The sequence below is a fragment of the Schistocerca piceifrons genome, chromosome X (assembly GCF_021461385.2).
Source record: "Schistocerca piceifrons isolate TAMUIC-IGC-003096 chromosome X, iqSchPice1.1, whole genome shotgun sequence".
In the NCBI taxonomy this organism is placed as follows: Eukaryota; Metazoa; Arthropoda; class Insecta; order Orthoptera; family Acrididae; genus Schistocerca; species Schistocerca piceifrons.
The window spans coordinates 103,711,034-103,733,115 of record NC_060149.1 but is presented as its reverse complement, the minus strand read 5'-3'; the positions used below and the strand labels follow the sequence as shown (position 1 = coordinate 103,733,115).

Genomic DNA, 22,082 nt, shown 5'->3' with positions numbered 1-22,082 from the left:
TCGTCCGGCCATTTAGGTTTTACGTGATTTCCCTAAATCACTTCAGGCAAATGCCGGGATGGTTCCTTTGAAAGGGCGCGGCCGATTTCCTTCCCCATCCTCCCCTCATCCGATGGGAAGGATGACTTCGCTGTTTGGTCTCCTCCCTCAAATCAACCAACCAACCATGGACGGGGCTGCGGATAAGAGGCTCTAGGTGGTAATGTGAGTCGGCACGCATTTGCACTCGTCGCCGGCGATTCCGCATAAATTCTCGTTGCAGCCTTTCCCCGCCAATCCACTTTGAATTTACATGACATGATTCCCATTGCTTTTTTCTTGCATAAAAGTTTTTCTGGCTAAGAATTTATTAGTGCCCATTCAGCACGTTTTATATTCTGCATTTTGTATTACAGCACTTTGTTTCCGTAATTCTGATTTTATATCTGAAGAGCGCATTGCAGTTTCGACGTCAGTTCGTTCTAAAATCCACGAGACAAAAATTCTGCTATTTGTTTCTTTTATACACACAGGTTTCATCTACAGAATTAACAGAAAATTTTAAAAAAGGCTGGCCAGTCTCGTGCGGTATGATCTACGCTTTGAGAACAGATGACACTAATTGTATCTGGCAGACCGCTTGAATATGCACGTGCAACTGCATGGTTGTCTAACTTCAATGCTAATTCACTCGGAAACGGAGCAACGTATCGAATCTTTCTCTTAACAGCTATTTCTCAGCACAACTTATCTTGCAACACCTTTACAAGCTTCTCACAAGGGAACCTCCCCCATCGCACCCCCCTTAGATTTAGTTATAAGTTGGCACAGTGGATAGGCCTTGAAAAACTGAACACAGATTAGTCGAGAAAACAGGAAGAAGTTGTGTGGGACTATGAAAAAAATAAACAAAATATACAAACTGAGTAGTCCCTGTGCAAGATAAGCAACATCAAGGCCAATACGAGCTCAGGAGCGCCGTGGTCCCGTGGTTAGCGTGAGCACCTGCGGAGCGAGAGATCCTTGATTCAAGTCTTCCCTCGGGTGAAAAACTTACTTTCTTTATTTTCGCAAAGTTATGATCTCTCCGCCCGTTCATTGACGTCTCTGTTCACTGTAATCAGTTTAGTGTCTGTGTTTTGCGACCGCACCGCAAAAACGTGCGATTAGTAGACGAAAGGACGTGCCTCTCCAATGGTAACCGAAAACATTTGATCGCAAGGTCATAGGTTAACCGATTCCTCCACAGGAAAACACGTCTGATATATTCTATACGACACTGGTGACGGCATGTGCGTCACATGACAGGAATATGTTGTCGACCCACCTAATTTGTACACTTGGCGAATGGGCAAAAAGATTCTTCTACCTTGCCGATTTAGGTTTTCTTGTGGATGTGATAATCACTCCCACAAAAGTGATGAAAACATAAGAGTTTGTCATATAAACTGCAACAAATGAATGCAACAGTTTCACAGTCGCACAGTTTTCCCTGCGCTCTATCAAAACATATGTTTTTAACGTTTTCAAATTTTTCCGTGTGTAGACCGTCATATCCTGCATATGTCCAAGCAAATCTGAACATGTCCTGGAATTTTGGAGAACGAAGTTGATTACGTGCGAGTGCCTGAACTTTGATAATTGTCTGGAAATAAAAAATTAAAACTTTTCACTCGAGAGAAGACTTGAACCAAGGACCTCTCACTCCGCAGCTGCTCACGCTAACCACAGAATTGTCTGAAAATAAAAAATTAAAACTTTTCACTCGATAGAAAACTTGAACCTAGGAACTCTCACTCCGTAGTGTGCACGCTAACCACATGACCACGGCGCTCCTAAGCTTGTACACTCCTTGATGTCGCCCATCTTGCGCATGGACTACTCAGTTTCTATTTTTTGCTTATTTTTTCATAGTTCCACACAACTTCTTCCTGTTTTTTCGATTGATCTGTGTTCAGTTTTTCAAGGCCTATCCACGGTGCCAACTTATAACTAAATCTGAGGGGGGTGCGATGGGGAGGTTCCCTTGTCGGACAGTTTCTGACCATCCTGTGGGAGTATACAGGTGCGTACAGACAAGCTTCTGGAACTTTTCGGAAGTGGATTTCGTACTCTGTATTCGAAGAGACGGCGTAGGCGCATTTCAAACAATGGTGTACTCGTATTGTTAAAATCATAGAGTTATTGATTCACCGCACCACCTAGGGGTAACAACAACGAGAAACTTAAATTAGAACCATCACATGGGAAAGTTTGTGTGGAAGGCGAATCAAAGTCTGCATTTTATTGGCAGAACACTTAGTAGATTCAAAAGATCTGCTAAAGAGGCCGCCTACACTACGCTTGTCTATTCTCTTCTGGAGTATTCCTGAGCAGTGTGAGATCCTTACATAGAATAGGAAGGGGTTAAAATGATAGCGATACACCATATGCCATTCACGCCGCCCTACACGCTTGCTTCTAGAGCTCTGATGTAGATGCAAATGTCGACAGTCGCCAAGTGTTAATAGTGGATGGTTTGGTTCTATACAATTCAGCACTGGTTTCCGGATGCCAGGCACATGTCATACAGTAGCCTCTGCTGTATTTCATCCTTGGTGTTGGGTGTTGTAAGTCTTCGTGATCAGTAAGATCTAGAATAATCTAGATTGCTCTATTCCTTCCTTGCGTCCAACACTGGCTCACTTTAAAATAATTCCCACTTTTAAAACTACTTCTGCTGTCTGACCTAAGAGCCATTTAACTTTCTGCACAATCGTTAGTAACGCCATTACAACTGGTAATTCCATCATCTGATCCCATCAATAAATAACACTAATGGGGTTCTAGCTGTTGCAGATCATGGAAATTCTAGTCATTTACATATCCTTCAAAACTGAATGATAAAAAACTACCAGTCTGCTGAAACATTACCATCGTAAAAATTAATATTCCTACTAAGTACATTCCACCTTACTGGGTAAATGTGCTCCCCCCCCCTCCCCCTCCCACTCCGCGTAAACATATACAATTTTTAACTCACACAAGCAGGTATAAAAAACGAACCATTACTGAAAGCTGTTACTTATACGAACTACGCTAATGACAAACAATGCGCACATGAAATTAAGTATATCATAGTAGTAAATGAATTAAAGATTGTAAGTAAAATCAAATCAGTATGTTAACGTTTATTGCAGCTATTCTATATTGGTTTTAGTATGACGTGTGATACATAACAGATTTTATTCACTCGTCACAAAATATTCATTATTCATAAATTAGTATTTAGAAGTGAAAGAAAAGAGCTATGACTAAAAGCTGAGAAATTATCCCTTTCCAGGAGCTGTGTTCTGATTGTAATTTCACTTCGCTATGAGAAAATCATTCATTGTGTCAATGAAGTCAGATTTAGTAGCTGTGTCGTATTGTCTCGACAAGACAGCTTAATTTGACAGTCTGCTTTCACCCATACTCGACCATAAGTCGTTTATAGTCGTCCTTAATTTGCTGGAACAGTGATCACAAGATTATGCAGTCTCTGGTATTGTCATACATACATGAAATGTATTCGTAGTTACGAGTACGAACAACCATTAGTTGTATAAGGGAATGACGGCAATGAAAATTTGTGTCGGATCGGAAGTCGAACCTGGATTTCCCGCTTTAGGCGAGCGGCCGCCTTAACCGCTTTGGCTATCAGTGCCAGACGCAAACTTCCATATGTCATCGTTCCTGCGTCACAACATGTACTCGTTCACAAATTATGTATTTCCCGTACAGGAGAGGACAACTTTATTGAAAGTCGCTGCCTGATAAAGTTGTCTTATCCTATACGGGAAATACATAATTTGTGTAATTATGTTGTCATTATGTGAAATGTATGTTGGCGGCAGTAGAATCGTCCTGCAGACAGCTTCAAATGCTGGTTTCCTAAATTTTCTCAATGACGTTCCTCGGAAATAACATCGTCTTCCCTCCAGGGATTCCCATTTGTGTTCCTGTAACACTTGCATCTCTTGCCAAACTTACCGGTGACAAATGTAGCAGCCCACCTCTGTAAGAAATGGGGTGTTAAAAGTGTTTGTTAGCAATATTGGCTGTTTACTGTATCAGTAGTCTTTCATTTATTTTCACTTCATTTCATTAAACTAACATTTATATTGCTGTTCACATATTAATTATACCTATGTACACATAATTAAAATATCCTTGAATACCTGCTAGAACATGTGGTTCCAGCCTGAGGAATCATTCTCTCAATTCAGTTTATTTGTCAACAAGAAATGCAGTGTCATTTCCTGTATGCTGGATTGAAAGAGAAGCCATTATTCCATTGTGTAGATTTTTTAATGTGCATGGTGGCCATAAATAGTCTGAAAATATTGTAAGGGTGTTGCAGGGTAAGTAGTGCTGATAAACAATTGTTGAGAAAAAAATTCTATACGTTGCGCCGTTTCCAAGTTAATCAGCACTGAAGTTAGCCAATCAGGCCGTTCCCGCCCAAATTCAAGCTACCCGCCAGAGACGGCGTCCCCATATGTGCTCCTTCCTTTGATTTTCCAAAACTGAACAAGAGAGCGATACAAAAATTGGACATGGAACGATAGTAAGGATCGAAACCGAGTCAAAGGCTGACCAGTCTCGTGCGCAATCATCTATAACATGAGTACAATGGACACTAATTGTGTAAGAGGCGTTCAAAAAGAAACGAGCCGGAGTCTGGAATGCGCAAACCGGTGACAGGAGGGTAACATCGTGGCGTGTGTACGAGGTGTGGTTCCAGCCAGAGTGTGGAAGTACACAGCCCGTCGCTAGAGGGCACACGTGCACGTCACGTGACTATAGAGAGCTAGCAGCAGCATGCATCAATCCTCCAACGCTGCCAGTCGCATTGCAAACAGTGACTTGGAGGCGTCAACAGACGAGCAAAGAGGTGTTGTTCGTTTTCTGACAGCGGAAGGAGTAGGAGGAACCGACATTCATCGACGAATGTCACAAGTGTACGGCGAACACTGCATGTCCCTTGCCAGGATTAAGGCGTGGCACAAGCGTTTCAGGGAAGGACGGGTCTCAGCTGATGATGCACAATCTGTAGCATCACACTGCATTACCGATGACATCGTCCAGCTGGTGGATGCACTCATTACCCAGGACCGCCGAGTGACAGTGAAAACCATAGCCGCCATGGTCGGATTGAGCATCGAAAGTGTTCACACGATCATGGAGGATCGACTGCACATGCGCAAAGTGTGTGCCCAATGGGTGTCCCACAGTCTTCAACCACACCAGGAAGCATGTCGAATGGCCCACTGTCTTGCTCATCTGCAGCACTATGCTCGGGAAGGGAATGTGTTCAAATGGCTCCAAGCACTATGGAACTTAACATCTGAGGTCATCAGTCCCCTAGACTTAGAACTACTTAAACCTAACTAACCTAAGGACATCACACACATCCATGCCCGAGGCAGGATTCGAACTTGCGACCGCAGCAGCAGCGCGGTTCCGGACTGAAGCGCCTAGAACCGCTCGGCCACATCTGCCGCCAAGGGAACGTGTTCCTGGCACAAGTGGTGGCTGGAGATGAGTCATGGTGTAGGGAAGCAGCCTACTCACGCTGTAGTAAATTCACATCTGTTTCCATTGTGTGCCAGCCAGTCTGCTGTAACTAGCTCTGACGTCATAAATGTTGCGCAATACCTTAAAAATCAAGCAAATGACCTAAAACTTTTCTAGCATGTCAGGAATAATACTAAATTAATGTGTGTTAAATATCAGTTCGATAACTTCAGCCGTTTTCGAGATTTGGACGTTTTTCTGAAAAAATCATTGGCGCAACAGAAAAGAGCTAGAGACTTCAAAATTTATATTTAGATTCATCTTTCATAATGATTTAATAAAAACAGTACTTTGGATTTCACAAATTAAGACTTTAGTGGAAATTCATGATTTTGTGGTTTTCATCTCAAAACTGAAGGAAGCAAGATAGATTAAGTAGGTTAATAAATAAGGTTAGGATGTTTAGATTTAAATAGGTTGGAGGTCCGCTATGACTATGAAGATGTGAAAAGTTTCTTTTGAATACCTATAAAATTATAGCGATAGCGGATCTCAAAAGGGCCAGTTCAGAGCTCATCTACTGCGTGCAGTGTAATTTAATTAATTCTCTCGCCCAAAATATTTAACTTAGCCACGTCAAAATTTTATTATCAATACTTACCTGCGTGCTGAATGCACGTTTAAATCAAGAGCTTCTTCGGCCATCAGCAAAAGAAGCTATAAATTATTATGGAACTTGAAGTGGTGCGTTACTAGCCCAGCGGCTAGTCGGGAGAGCCGAAAAGATCAGGCGTTCCCTTAACCGTCCGCACCGCGGCTTTATATATAAGAACGCTGCGCGAGGAAGCAAGGCCCCAGTTCTCTCCAGTCGCTGAATGACACGCCATCTGTGTCGGGAGCCGCATCGCATCAGTGTCACTGCTACAAACAGCCTCGGGTGCCGTATTAAGTTACTAGAGATATGCGGAACCATGAAAACATTTTATGTGAAGTGTTAATTCTGGAATGATTTTCATTATCTAGCTTCAGTTTGCGTTTTGTCGTATTTTCACGTGCCGTCGCGGGACAGTCATTCTACCAAATATTTAGCGTGGCGTTTGATGAAGTATTTTCATCAAATTATGGCGAGCATTCTTTTTAACATTTGATTCGGACATTTATAGTTGCATCAGCGCATTAGACTCTGAACTGCTCTGTTAGTTAGGTTGTAGGGATACTTGTGTTTTTTATCAGTGAATTTCAGAATATACTCAACTATTTTGGAAAACCGTTTTTGATTAGAAATCCCGGACAATCTCCTAATTCCTCAGAGCTATAAGCTGCAGCTATAAGAACATTCTCAGGTAAAGTGGGCACTAGGATATCTATTTACTGGCTCCAAGTTTTATTAAATCACTTTCTGGGGGTCACGGAGTAAATAGAGAGCCAGTGTTGAGAACGGCAAAAGACAGCATTAACAACATTCTAAAAGCTAGAAACTGATTCAACACGCAAGCGTTTATACAACAGTAGATTTATTCTTATTCCAACGCATCCGCCGCCCCACATATGGTGCATCGGCCGGGAAATCAACTAAGTGAAAGTGATTTTTAACTATTCGGATTCGCGAGTGGAATGCGACACGCAACTGAGTATAAAACAGTGAAAGTGTTACGTGTACATGTGGACGACGCAATTGGATTAACAACGCATCTGGATTGACGGAGCTGGCACTGAGTCTAGCGGTGCTGCCAGCATCGCGAGAAGCCAGTTTCGCCGTACCGCAGTCGTCCGCTGGAGCAGCCGACGCAGAGCCTGCAATTGCTGGCCACGCAAACACACAACAGCCGTCGGAGAGCCGTCTGCAGTTCAACGTGCCACGTCGCATCAGGAATCCTGGTACGACGCGCCGGCAACGCCATACGTCGTGCAGAAGGAACTAAGTTAAGTGAAAAGCTGTTAAAAATTTTACTAACCTGCACTAAAAGACTGTCGGCGATGGAACCGCCAAAAGAAACTGAGGTTAAACTTATATCAGAACCTATGTCTGTTGAGGGAACTGTAAATCCAGACAACGGTTCGAGTGTAAATATGCATGAAAGTAGTAATGTTAAAGTGAAATATGAAGTATTGTCTCCTGACAGTAGTGTGCGAAGGGGCAATGATTCAATAATAGAGACCCCTGTAGTGAAGCAGAAAGTAGAAATTGTAAATTTATTGGATGATAGTTTCTCTGATGAATTAAAAATGAAACAGTCATCAGAGATGGTAGAGTTTAAGAAGGAGCAGTTAGATATGACTAATCAATCAGAAGTTTCATTTAGTTTTGATGATTCTGGTATTGGAGCTAGTTTTTCGTCACCTGAGTGTGATAAAAAGCCAGCTAGTGAGCAAACCAAAGATGCTGGGGCTGTTGATCTAAATGTTATATTACAAGCAATAGCTGCCAGTAATGCAAAAATGTCAGCCAGTAATGCTAGAATGACAGCTGAATTAAAGTCTGAGATTGTGGCCAGCCAAACAAGTTTTAATAAGCGGTTGGAGGTAATGGACGATACCTTCAAGGCTGGTTGCAATAAGTTGAAAGAGGATCTAGACAGTTTGAACTATAAAATTGATTGCAATCATGAGGATATTAAGAAAAAGGTTGCTCAACAGTTTTCTGAAATGTATAAAACAGTTAAATCCGAAGTTGCTGAGGTTCGCAAAGACTTCCAAATGGAAGATGCGAAGCTGGAGCACAAGTTAACAGAAAAGATCGAGGCGGAGTCTGAACTGTGCTCAGATAGATTTAAAGATGTTAATATAAAAGTAAACATATGTCAAACAGAAGTAGAAGCAATCAAAACTGACACTACTCATATTGTGCAAAGAGTAGATAATGTTGAAATGAAAGTAGAAAATATAAGTACTAACATTGCTAACATTGAGAGTAAAATAGCTTCAGTAACTTCTGGTAATGGTAGTATACAACAAATTGTAGCTGCAAACGCCGCTTTTATCGGGTGTCGGCAGTTCTTGCGGTTTGATCCAGATAAAAATATCCATCCGCTAGATTTCTGGAACGATTTTGAAGATGTGATTCCATCAACTTGGTCTGAACGAGAGAAAATCTCGTTTATTAGAAGCCATTTAGCAGGTGACGCCATGCGTTGGTCAGCTGATGTTATGTTAAAGTGTAAAACATTAGCGGAGTTTAAAACAGCTTTCATTAATGAGTATTGGTCTAGCAATAAGCAAAATGAAGTGTTGAGAGAATTTTGGAGTGGAAAACGCTTCAATGCAGGTAAGGAATCAATTAAAGAGTTTGCTAGGTCATGGATTTCACGGTTGTCACATTTGGCGGAAAAGCTGAAACCTGAAATGATTATACTAGGTCTTGAAGCCAAACTGCCATGGTATTGGCAAACTAGAATTATATCTGCCCCTAGAGACAATCTGGATCGTTTCATTGAGTATTTGGAACGTGTAGAACGTGTTGCTGCCAATGAGGAGCAAGCACGTAATAACCGAAATGCCAATAACAATAATAGTAATTTTAGGAACGAGCAAAGTGGCAATGTAAACATTAGAACAGTAGGTGTTCGCCGTCCTAAGAGAGGTAGGAATTGGGGAAATAATTATCAGAACCAACAATGGCATTCAAATGACAGTAATGTTGTGCCAAACAAAAATATGCATGTAAACCACTGTACGGAAAGCAATGCTATGCCAGTTAACTATAATGAAAATAAAGGAAACAGCAGTAGGCCGAGGCAGGAAAACTAGTTCCCGTCTATGAGGACACTGGCGCTCACCAGGCGGTTACTTTTCCTAAGCCAGTAGTTAAGGGAATTGGTAAGACAGATCAGAATACTCAAACTGAACATGTGGATGAAGAGTCGATAGCACCTAAGGATACAACAGAAATATTAGATCACTCACAGTATTTGATAGATACCGTGTTAGAAACGCTTTCTAAGTGGGAAGAGAAAGAGAAGGCGCAGCAGTGTAACAGTAGGGATGAGCTACAAAATACTGAATTGACAGGTGAAGAAGCAGAAGAAATTCATGCTTATATTTACGATGAGGATGATGTGCTCTTATCTAAAGTGCCTGTGCAGGATGTTGATAATGTACTAATAGATTTAGAACAGGAGATAAGTGGGAATGTAGAGGGTAGGCTGTTTGGGGTCAATGAACCCAGTAGCTGTGACCAGTTGTCACTTGAGAAGGAAACCGACGATAATGGTGAAAGTGGTTTAGCTGTAACTAATGTTATGCCCGGTCTGGAGGCGCAGAATCGCTCAGACTACAGTAATTTGGGTTATGTTCAGCAAACTAAATGTAATGAAGTCGTGCGGTGTTTCGATTTAAAATTAATAGACCGACTGGAAAAGGCAGCTGAAAATGTAATTCAGGAAACCCCTACACACTGTGACCTAAATGTAATGAAGACAGATATTGATCACTTTAGTTGGAGACAAATCCAAAAGGAACTATTAGATGAATTTGAGGAACCACCTGTACAACCTAGAATAAGCCACCCTATAATAATAGTGAATATGTTGGGTATCAATGTACGTTGTCTCTTAGACAGTGGAAGTGAGGTAAGTGCAATATCTCAGTCCTTCTTTGATGCGTTACCTGGTAAGGACAAACTTACAGTAATGAGGGTATCAGGACTAAGAATAATTGGTGCTACTGGCAAGGTGTCAAAAACAGTAAAGCAAGAAGCTTTGCTACCCTTTAACATTAATGGTAATTTAATTGATCATCCATGTTTAATTGTAAACAATCTCAGTATTGAGGTTTTAATTGGCATAGATTTCTTGTCGAAATATCAGAGTGTTGTTGACTTTGAAAGAAGCCAGTTAAAAATGATCTTGCCAATAACAGGAGTAATTATAGTACCTTTTAGTGATAAACATGTAGTAACTGATCATGAAACTTGGGAGCTGCCTATACGAGTTCTGAAAAACAGGAGGTATTGGGACGAGGATGTTAATCTTAATAACAATAAGCTGAATACAGAAGAAGAAGAAGAAGCAATTATTTTAGACAAGATAGAAGCTAAGTTGCAGGAAATCGATAATATTTCCGCCAATCAGAAGGAAGAACTGAGACAGGTTCTAAAAAGGCATCATAAAGTATTTTCAGATCGACCTGCCAGATTCATAGGTAGCCACTGAATGCTGTAGGGAGGAGGTTGTTCTTTAACCTCCACACAGTGTGGCAGCTGTGCAGTCCCAGCTGTGTGAGATCTTCTTTCCCTTTCAGGTCTCACTCAATCTTCATCTTTCCTATCCGCAAGAATTTCGACCTCTACTTTCCAACACAAAATTTTCCGGTATGATTATCACGTCAATAATAAACCAATGAATGCTGTAGGGAGGAGGTTGTTCTGTAACCTCTACACAGTGTGGCAGCTGTGCAGTCCCAGCTGTGTGAGACCTTCTTTCCTTTTCAGGTCTCACTCACTCTTCATTTTTTCTATCCACCTAAAATTTCTAACTCTTCTTTACAGCATTAAGCTAATGAATGCTGTAGGGAGGAGGTTGTTCTGAAACCTCTACACAGTGTGGCAGCTGTGCAGTCCCAGCTGTGTGAGATCTTCTTTCCCTTTCAGGTCTCACTCATTCTTCATCTTTCCTATCCCCAAAAATTTCGACCTCTACTTTCCAACACAAAATTTTCCGTTATGATAATCAAGCCAGCATTAAACTAATGAATACTGTAGGGAGGAGGTTGTACTGTAACCTCCACACAGTGTGGCAGCCGTGCAGTCCCAGCTGTGTGAGATCTTCTTTCCCTTTCAGGTCTCACTCATTCTTCATCTTTCCTATCCACAAAAAGTTCGACCTCTTCTTTCCAGACATGAAAATTTTCTGTCATGGCTATCAAGCCATAAGTTATGTAACCATTCTATCTACCGATTAGTGAAAAAAGAAAAATACCTAATGTGACAAACCTTATAGTGACAAACAATAGAGAAGTATGAAGTAATTAAGATATAAAATGTACTTGAGTAACAATTATGTATAGTACCCTGGTAATATAGTAAGTACAAAGTGTTGTTTTATTGGAAATGGTCCACCAACAGTAATTTAAAAAGATATATGAATTCATGTACAAGCAGAATCTGAAGTGGTAATGAAACCTAGTGTATGCATTAGAGCTAACTAAGAAATAGTAAAAGAGATTGCTTAGTGGTATGAAAAATATGCAGATAAGTTGTAAGATTGAACTCACCTTGTGTAGCAAGGAAAGGTAGTGTAATAGAATTGAGCAGTGTTTGTGGTTGAGACGTGAAGGACACGTCCCTGAAGTATTTATAAGGTTGGAGCTGGCCATTATTTTAGTGTAGTGTGTGACAGGATACACCTACACGTATTGAGGTTATGAGTTGGAGGCGTGAATGCGACCATAGGTACCCTTATGTTAAATGAGACAGAGCAGCTCATGGTGTCCTAGAGGTTTAAGGAATTTAGCATTACGCTCGTCCATATTTACTTGATACATTTTAGTGGTAGGTCTGAGAGAGACTACCTGTGGTTTCAGCGTCCGATTGAGTGGAAATGGATTGCCACGTGAGCAAACTAATCAGCTGCAATACACTATGAATATGAAATAAATGTGCTATCCTATGCTTTAAATATTAATAGAGTGAGTGTTAAATAAGTACATACACTAGCAAAATAAATAAATAACATACTGACAGACGTGAAACCATATTTTAGCTCAGCATGAATACACTTCAAAGTAAGTAAGTACCTAATGGCAGATGTGGAACTGACAACAGCAGAGGACCAATAAGTGGATTTTGTAGTCAACTAAACGTAGTGTGTTTTGAACACTTACAACTGTACTATTACCAAAAGTTACTCACATGTACATGGAAGCTGAGAAAACAACCACTAATCATACTCATACTATCTCTAAGAATAAAGTAGTCAAAGATGAGTCAGTTAAGTAAATAAAATGCAGATTTGTCAGGAATGTACCGAGCATTGGTTCAGTGTTCCGGCCCAGAAATGATAAATTCAGATTAAATATGATTTATGATTGTATGCCTTAGGAGCATAAATTTTCTCCAGTACGTGACTAACGGCGTTTTGAACCATTTGTTTACCGATTTTATGACAATTAAGTAACCACGAGAGTAGAATTGAGAAAAAAAAAAAATTCTGTTAACTTTGTTCCAGCAACATACTGAAGGATAAAATGTATATATCCCCATTTCATTGTGACCCACCCTTAGATATTAAGTGAACAGAGTCTGAGGCACTCTTTTTGTTTGTTCTACAGGACAAACCAGATAATGGCAGCCTGGTAGCTGCGTGAAAGCGTGGAGTGACTTGGACACAACTCACAGTGACCCCTCCCCTTTCCCCCATGTAATTTAGAGAGAACGTGAAGGACGCACACCATAGCAACTTCCCCTCCTCTACCCTTGTGAATGGAAGTGTAGGACGCCAGCCTAAGTGGCTACAACCACGTGTGTAAAAATTATTTGTGAACTTTTCTTTCAGGTTTAGAAAAGACTGCTAAGAGATAATCATCTGTTTATGTATCATGTTATTTTCTTTGAATATGTGTATGTAAAAATGTATTTAATGTAGTTAAGATTTTTATAATTTTTCAATTTGTATGTGTTTGTTTGTCTAAGGCAATATGTATGCCAAAATATTTCGTTGACTTTGCTTAAAATTTTGAGTAATGACATGGTTTGAAAGGCAGTGAACATGCCCACAATTTAAATAATTAATGTAGGTAATCAGTTTTCTTTAATGTTTCTACAGGTTTATATTTCAATTTTGATTTTTCATAGGGAGTTAAACTGTACTCTTGCTTCCCTTTTTGTAATTAATTTTTTTTTCATTCATTAACATTCATAAACAAAAAAAAAAAAATTTTTAAGTAGAGGGTGATGTAGGGAAGCAGCCTACTCACGCTGTAGTAAATTCACATCTGTTTCCATTGTGTGCCAGCCAGTCTGCTGTAACTAGCTCTGACGTCATAAATGTTGCGCAATACCTTAAAAATCAAGCAAATGACCTAAAACTTTTCTAGCATGTCAGGAATAATACTAAATTAATGTGTGTTAAATATCAGTTCGATAACTTCAGCCGTTTTCGAGATTTGGACGTTTTTCTGAAAAAATCATTGGCGCAACAGAAAAGAGCTAGAGACTTCAAAATTTATATTTAGATTCATCTTTCATAATGATTTAATAAAAACAGTACTTTGGATTTCACAAATTAAGACTTTAGTGGAAATTCATGATTTTGTGGTTTTCATCTCAAAACTGAAGGAAGCAAGATAGATTAAGTAGGTTAATAAATAAGGTTAGGATGTTTAGATTTAAATAGGTTGGAGGTCCGCTATGACTATGAAGATGTGAAAAGTTTCTTTTGAATACCTATAAAATTATAGCGATAGCGGATCTCAAAAGGGCCAGTTCAGAGCTCATCTACTGCGTGCAGTGTAATTTAATTAATTCTCTCGCCCAAAATATTTAACTTAGCCACGTCAAAATTTTATTATCAATACTTACCTGCGTGCTGAATGCACGTTTAAATCAAGAGCTTCTTCGGCCATCAGCAAAAGAAGCTATAAATTATTATGGAACTTGAAGTGGTGCGTTACTAGCCCAGCGGCTAGTCGGGAGAGCCGAAAAGATCAGGCGTTCCCTTAACCGTCCGCACCGCGGCTTTATATATAAGAACGCTGCGCGAGGAAGCAAGGCCCCAGTTCTCTCCAGTCGCTGAATGACACGCCATCTGTGTCGGGAGCCGCATCGCATCAGTGTCACTGCTACAAACAGCCTCGGGTGCCGTATTAAGTTACTAGAGATATGCGGAACCATGAAAACATTTTATGTGAAGTGTTAATTCTGGAATGATTTTCATTATCTAGCTTCAGTTTGCGTTTTGTCGTATTTTCACGTGCCGTCGCGGGACAGTCATTCTACCAAATATTTAGCGTGGCGTTTGATGAAGTATTTTCATCAAATTATGGCGAGCATTCTTTTTAACATTTGATTCGGACATTTATAGTTGCATCAGCGCATTAGACTCTGAACTGCTCTGTTAGTTAGGTTGTAGGGATACTTGTGTTTTTTATCAGTGAATTTCAGAATATACTCAACTATTTTGGAAAACCGTTTTTGATTAGAAATCCCGGACAATCTCCTAATTCCTCAGAGCTATAAGCTGCAGCTATAAGAACATTCTCAGGTAAAGTGGGCACTAGGATATCTATTTACTGGCTCCAAGTTTTATTAAATCACTTTCTGGGGGTCACGGAGTAAATAGAGAGCCAGTGTTGAGAACGGCAAAAGACAGCATTAACAACATTCTAAAAGCTAGAAACTGATTCAACACGCAAGCGTTTATACAACAGTAGATTTATTCTTATTCCAACGCATCCGCCGCCCCACAATGGTATCATCACTTTGAACCAGAATCAAAACAACAAAGTCTCCAGTGGAAGCATCCAGGGTCACCACCACCAAAAAAGCCAAGGCCATCTACACGAGTGCAGGAAATGTTGTGGCGACGTTCTTCTTTGACCAAGATAACCCTGGCCGGCCGGGGTGGCCGAGCGGTTCTAGGTGCTTCAGTTTGGAACCGTGCGACCGCTACGGTCGCAGGTTCGAATCCTTCCTTGGGCATGGATGTGTGTGATGTGTTTAGGTTAGTTAGGTTTAAGTAGTTCTAAGTTCTAGGGGACTGAAGACCTCAGAAGTCCCATAGTGCCCAGAGCCATTTGAACCATTTTGGACCAAGATAACCCCGTTCTGGTTCACTTCATGCAGCACGGGACAACAGCAAATACTCAGCATTACTCGAAAACCTTGACCACCCTTCACCAAGCGATCAAATCAAAACGACCAGACACTCTCGTTCGTGGGGTCATTCTGCTCCACGACATTGCGAAGCCTCATACGGCCAACACGGTAGCGACACTCCTGCAGAAATTAAAATGGGAGGTTCTCGGGCACCCTCCATACAGCCCGGACCTCTCTCCCTGTGATTACGCGATTTTTGGTCCCCTTAAAAAGGCTCTGAGGGGCAAACGATTCACCTCGGACGATGACGTGCAGCTGCACGTGCGGAACTGGTTAACATCGCAGCCCCGGGAAGTTTCACCACCTTATGCCACAGTGGGACAAGTTGCTCAACAGCCAGGGTCAATACTTCTAACATACAGGTACTGGTTTCTGTAATTATGCCTCCGACTCGTTTCTTTTTGAATGCCCGTATATCTGGTGGGCCTGTTTAATTTGCATGTACAACAATCTCACTGGTTAACTTCAACGCTAATTAACTCGGAAATGGCGCAATGTGTCGATTTTTTTTCTTAACAGTTATTTCTCAGCACAACCTACCCTGCAACACCATTACAAGATTGTCAGGTTGCGGCTGACCACCCTATATACCACTAGTCTTTGAGTTCATTGAAACAAGAAAAAGAGTATATTTCACTAAAATTAACTTCATTGGTCACAAGTTAAGGACGTGATGATACACAAATTATAATCGTTACAGAACTGTATAAGGCTTCTGACTGACACTGTGGTATGGCACGAGGATCCCATATGTTGCAGTTGCAGCCCCTAATTTCACATTATAGGATAAAAAATGGCTGCATATGTCCTGTGGTGTTGCCCTGCACATGGTTTAGTTGCTTGTGGCTCTGTTGAAGAAATAGCTGATCAGTTTTTCCAGACACCTACAACGAGTGAAATGTCTGGAAATCATTCAGGCTAAGGAAGCAATGATTTCGGTCACTGATTGATTTTACATATTAGCAGATGTTAAGTAAGCCCAAAACGTTTTAGGCGTTTTCGCGAACTCTGCTGATAAGACCTTGCTCTCAACCTCATTGAATGATTGATGCGCTGCTGTCATTATGCTTCTTTTGACTTCGTTCAGATTCTGTTTATGAGCAACGATTCCGTTTGGTTCGAATCTGGAATGCATATCCTTCTCCTTGTGTAGTAACTTTCTGATATTGTTAATGAACTATTGTACATCTTTCCCATCTGTATCTATTGTCTGTAGCACAAGGTTATGTAGTATGTGGCAAACAGTATGTATATATTTGTAACACAATCTCCTCCTCAGAGCTGAAAGTTTGCTGTTGTCTGCTTCTGATAATTTACTTGTCACGTATGATACGAAGCAGTATCTTTCTTAGCATTTTCTTCAACACCAGTGATCAACGATGCTACAATACCTGATTACTATCTATACATTCACTGAATCAAAAAATTTTCACCAATTTATTGTCAGCAGATCCAAATTTCCCTTACACTTGAATTGTCTCCTACAGTTCTCAATGTAATACTCGGAAAATACGTTTAGTATAATGTCACAAGAGCCTATGATTTCTACTCTGAAGTTAGACGCTGTAACATTTTACTGTGGAAATAACTTAAAATTCTCCATTAGCTTCTTAAAATGATTTACCTATGTGTATTCATATGAATTAGGTCGTCAAACGTTGTTTTTCTGCTCTCAGTTAGCCTATAAAACTGTATTTTGTAGTTATTCATATATTTAGATATTTAAGGATGCTATGGAGCACAACATTTATCACAATCACCCCTTTAATACCCTTTAATATGCTTATCACCATACAATCGATAGCAATAAAGCACAGAAGAAACTTCGCGACATCGAAGAAACCAGATGCACAAGTGAATCACTATTTTATTTATTTAGCCTGTTCATTCATTCGCTGTATTGTGTGCTAAATGATATTGTACTTGACTTAAATCTGTGCTTAAAAAGCAAAATATTCGTGTCTATATGTACATATGCTAAAGTTCACTTACTGAATGGAAATAGTGATACTGAAATTAAACTCAAATAGATCTTTCTAGTGTCTTTAAATTTAATTTACCAGTACATTTTAAATACTATAACGTGACTACTTGTTGAATAGTTTTATTCCCATAAGCATGTACCTATCCGACAAAAACATGTATTTGTTGGGATTACACGTAAGTTTCCTTTTAACCTTCTATTACGATGTTGTATGTCATAATTTTTTCTCATATTACAAACACTGCCAAATAATATTTTTTAAGAACAATAGTGTGTCCTATAATCTATAGCCATGGTAATGGTGTCATTACAGTAATTCATATAGTAGTTTACATGACTGTCCAGCTCTGCGCCCTATAATAACCGTAATTACTTTCTTCTCGATTCTGAAGGCCCCCTGATCTGCTGGGGAATTTCATCAGAATATGAGACCATATTTCAGATGAGCATTAAGATATGCATCGTAAACACGCAATAATGAATGATCATTTATTCAGCCTTTCGGGGCACTTAAAAGGTTACAGTCTGTAATCATCCTGGAACTGATGTACTCAATATGTTTGCACTGCTTAAGGTCACTTCATATACAGAAACTAAGAAACGTTTTGCCTCTTTATTTACAATGACTTCAGGGTAAAGCAAGATGTTATTTCAGCAGCTATAGGAATTTATTGATACTGTTTCCTGTAGTTTATTATGATGTAGTTTATTGTTGACCATTAACTGAGCTGACTTATAACACTCATTCCATGATGGAAATCTTCATTTTTGCTGTTTTTACAAACACCGTTGTGTCATCAGGAAACAGAACTGTTTTATGAGAATCAATATGCACGTTCATATCATTAATATAAATCAGGCATCGAAGAGAGCTCATTAATAGCCCCTACAGTATCTTATAGATGATGAATCACTCTTCTGACAAATATTCTGGTACTGCTTGGCATTGTACTTCTGCATCTTTTATATTTACTTTTTCCTTGTAGTAGCTAACAAATGAATGCGTCAATTCATTTGATAGGCCCCAAATGCCATAATATTCAAGGAGAGATCTATGGCCCATCATATCGAAAGCTATGGTTAAGTTTAAAGTGATAGCTACAGCTTGCAGTTTTTTATCAATAGCTTTCAAAACAGTGGCTATGCATTCGTAGAAAGCCATCTATGTTGACTTCTGGATTCAGAAACTGTGTTAGAAATTAGTTAACATTCCAATATTGTTATGAACTTCATTGTCTACTTCTGTAGTCAATGCCAGTAACACACGCCTGTGTGGTGACACCCAACTCGGAGGTAAGCTAGTGTGAACCCTGGTGATGCAAGAATGTTTCATGTATGTTCTTCACACTTCATCTGTCAATTAAATGTGTACCACATCTATGCAAGTTCTTCATATCCGCATCCAGTGACGCCTGTGGGCTGAGGATGACACGGCGGCCGGTCGGTGCCGTTGGGCCTTCCAAGGCCTATTCGGACGGAGTTTAGTTTTAGTTTTCAATTAATTTATATATCTGGTCTTCTTCAGGCATTTATAAACACATGTAATCAATATTGCTAATGTGGTAGATCCTTATATATGTGTCTCCTGGCACATCATCTAATAGTTTCACTTTCCATGCCATGCACATTTTAACTGCAAATGTATTTTATATATATTTCCATAACATTTTAGAAAAAGAATAGTAGTGCAGAACAACCAAGAATACAGTCAGTTCATTCAAAATCCTCACTAAAATTTACCGCTGTAGCATCATCTACCATTCTCACTGATTTAGAATGTAAGTTCTAACAATCTGAGTACATTCATTTATACTGATTATCTTTGCAGATTAATCTGTTATAACTGCTTAGAACCGGTAGTTCAGAAGCCCACTCACGACGGAAACATTATTAGATATAATGGCAACAAATAGATCGGACCTCTCTGAGTCTGCCCACAAAAACTGGTTCAGTGACCATGAGACAGCTACTGTGACAATGATTACCAAACACAAAGGGAAATAAAAAAAAATTATGTCTGAAAAAATCTGCACAAATATCTAGTCAGGTATTAAAAATATTTCAAAGTGTCGCAAATGGCAATAAACGTAAAACAGTGCGCTTCACAAAACACTATAGCCAATAACCACAATAACAATGAATCACAGTTGAAATTAGTCCGCACATACATATACTTCGGTGTAACAATTTGTGGAGATATGAAACGGAATGATCACATAGGATGGATCATAAATAAAGCGGGTGGCAGGCTTCATTCATTTCCAGGGCACTGGAAAAACACAGTAATTGTAAACAAGAGATCGCCTGCAAAACTCTTGTGAGCCAACCTCCAGATATTGGTGAAGTGTGTGGAATTATACTTATTATAACTAATAAATGATGCTGATCGTATGTAAAGATGGGAGGCACAATTGTTCACAGGATTGTCTGAGCCAAGAGACACTCATGGAAATGCTGAAAAACCTGATCTGGCAGATTCTTGAGGAAAGACGTCAATTATCCTGTGAAAGCCTACTTAAAACGTTTGAACAATCAGTACTGAATAAGCGTCTAGGAATGTACCACAGTCCCCCACAGATCGTTACCGTAGGAAGCACAAAGACAAGATTATAGTAATCGCTCTCTACACAGAAGCATTTAAGCAGCCATTCTTGCTGTCCTCTACGCCCAAAACAAACACTAAGAAACCTTAACATGTGGTAGAATGAGGAGTGATTTCTGCCATGCAGTTCATAGTGGTTTGTAGAATATGGGTGTAGATAAGTTCCCTCGTGAGAAGTTCTGTTCATTTAAAATATGAAAATACTCCAAATTATTGTTTGTTCAGAAATTTGTGCATATTTATTATAAATCTGACGAATCTTGAACACTTGAGTTAAAGCAGAAAGCTATTTAGTATGCTGATGATTAATGGTGCTCTTCAACAGCAGAATCGGAATGTTAGTAGAATATGCTGTTGTCTTTAACAAATGGAGTAACTGTGATATTTCAGATGTTTCTCAGTCATAACCATTTGTTTTCTTGAGAAATTGTGTGTTGTGGTATTATCCAATATGTATCAGTTTCTATTTCTTGCAGGAGTTCGATGACTACACAGAAATGGCAGCATCCTTACCTGTCACACTATCAGGACTGGGATGGCTGAAATTTGATCTCACATCAACAGTGCAGAACTGGTATGCTGCTAGACATGCTCCAAGGGAACGTCTGCGCCTTCTGGTAGACTGTTCTGGTTGTTCTGATATGGTGGAAGCCATCCTGTTCCAGCAGCGGCCACCAGATGCTGATTATAAGCCACATCCTGAGACTAGTTTCTCTAGGGTGATTAACAGTATTGACTCCACAAGTGACCTGTACTCTCAAAGTCACCCTAGCAGTCTGGGTCTATCCAATGATGCCCAGCGTCCATTTCTAGTAGTCCACACAGATCCAACTGCCATTAGACGTGTCAGAAGAAGAGCATTGGATTGCACTGACGGAGACAAAGGTCCTTGCTGCAAAAACAAATTTTACGTTAATTTTACAGAAATCGGATGGGAAGACTGGATTATAGCACCTAGTGGTTACTATGCAAATTACTGTCGTGGTGATTGTGGTGGACCTCACAGAACGCCAGATTCCTACGTGAACTTCCATACACCTCCACTGGAGGAGTATAGAAAGATGGACAGCCTACCAGGTTTACAACCTTGTTGTGCTCCAGTCAAGTTCTCATCAATGTCTTTAATTTATTGGGGTCTAGATAACAAAATAATAAAGAGAGATCCCCCGAAAATGGTTGTTGATGAGTGTGGTTGTCCTTAGAATAAAAACATTCCTCCCTCATTGTGTGTCTATATATTTCCAAAAAACATTCCATAAACTCATTTCATTTATTGTCATTTACATCCATTCAAACTTCATATCATCAATTTGAATTTCACAGCTTTTATTATGACTAGACTGTTTTATTGGAAACTAGCATGTCAATGGAGGAAACACACAGAATCGAAGACTGACTGATATTTGACTGGGTGACACTTACATTCTTATCTTTTCAGCTCTTATGCTGCCTAATGTTTAGTAATATAAGTATTAATTTGTTATAAATTTTGGTAAATATGTAGGTCATTCAACCTAATAAAATTATTAAGCAGGATTTGGCATACTATAGATGTGTAATTTATTACTAGCACTGTGTAGATGTATTGCATAATTTTTTTAATTGTACAGTGACTCTGGTAATGTTTAACTATAGTTTTGATTATGCCATTAAAACATGATGAAATGAAAGTCTCTCTTTCCATTCAAGCTACAGACAGAAGTTATAATTAAGCTGAGTTACCCATATTGATTTTTCACCTTACAAGGCACTATTTCCTTTCTTATTATTTTAAGTATCTGTACACCTGTAATATTCTGTTACTTCAGTAACGACGTAACAACAATTTAGTATGTAGAATATGATCTTCAAACTTTAAAATTTAAACTACATTTTAGGATGGCTTTTCTCATAGCAATACAATGATTGTAACAAATATATAATTGTGACAATTAATATGCTTCTAAATGAATTTCACAAATCAGAGCAATAACATTACAGTCAGACATAGCAAACATATTTACCATTATGTGTTACAAGAGGAATATAAAGAGTAATTTTAATGGTGCAAAGCATTTTAAAAACATAAGGGAACAGCATAGTGGCTACAGTACTCGGTTTCGTACACAATAACTTTTCGTTCACAGTTTTTTATGAATGGAAAATGCAGGACACTTATTTTTAAATGG

General features: G+C 39.5%; 1 protein-coding gene across 1 annotated transcript in view; it reads left to right on the top strand.

Moving 5' to 3' along the window:
- LOC124722200 (inhibin beta chain-like) overlaps positions 1-21,116 on the top strand; it is a 134,862-nt gene extending 113,746 nt beyond the window's left edge. Inside the window, exon 3 of the mRNA XM_047247397.1 lies at positions 20,391-21,116. Coding sequence (XP_047103353.1) covers positions 20,391-21,116 — 726 coding nt within the window. The remainder of the gene's footprint in view (positions 1-20,390) is intronic.
- The last annotated feature ends 966 nt before the right edge of the window (positions 21,117-22,082 follow it).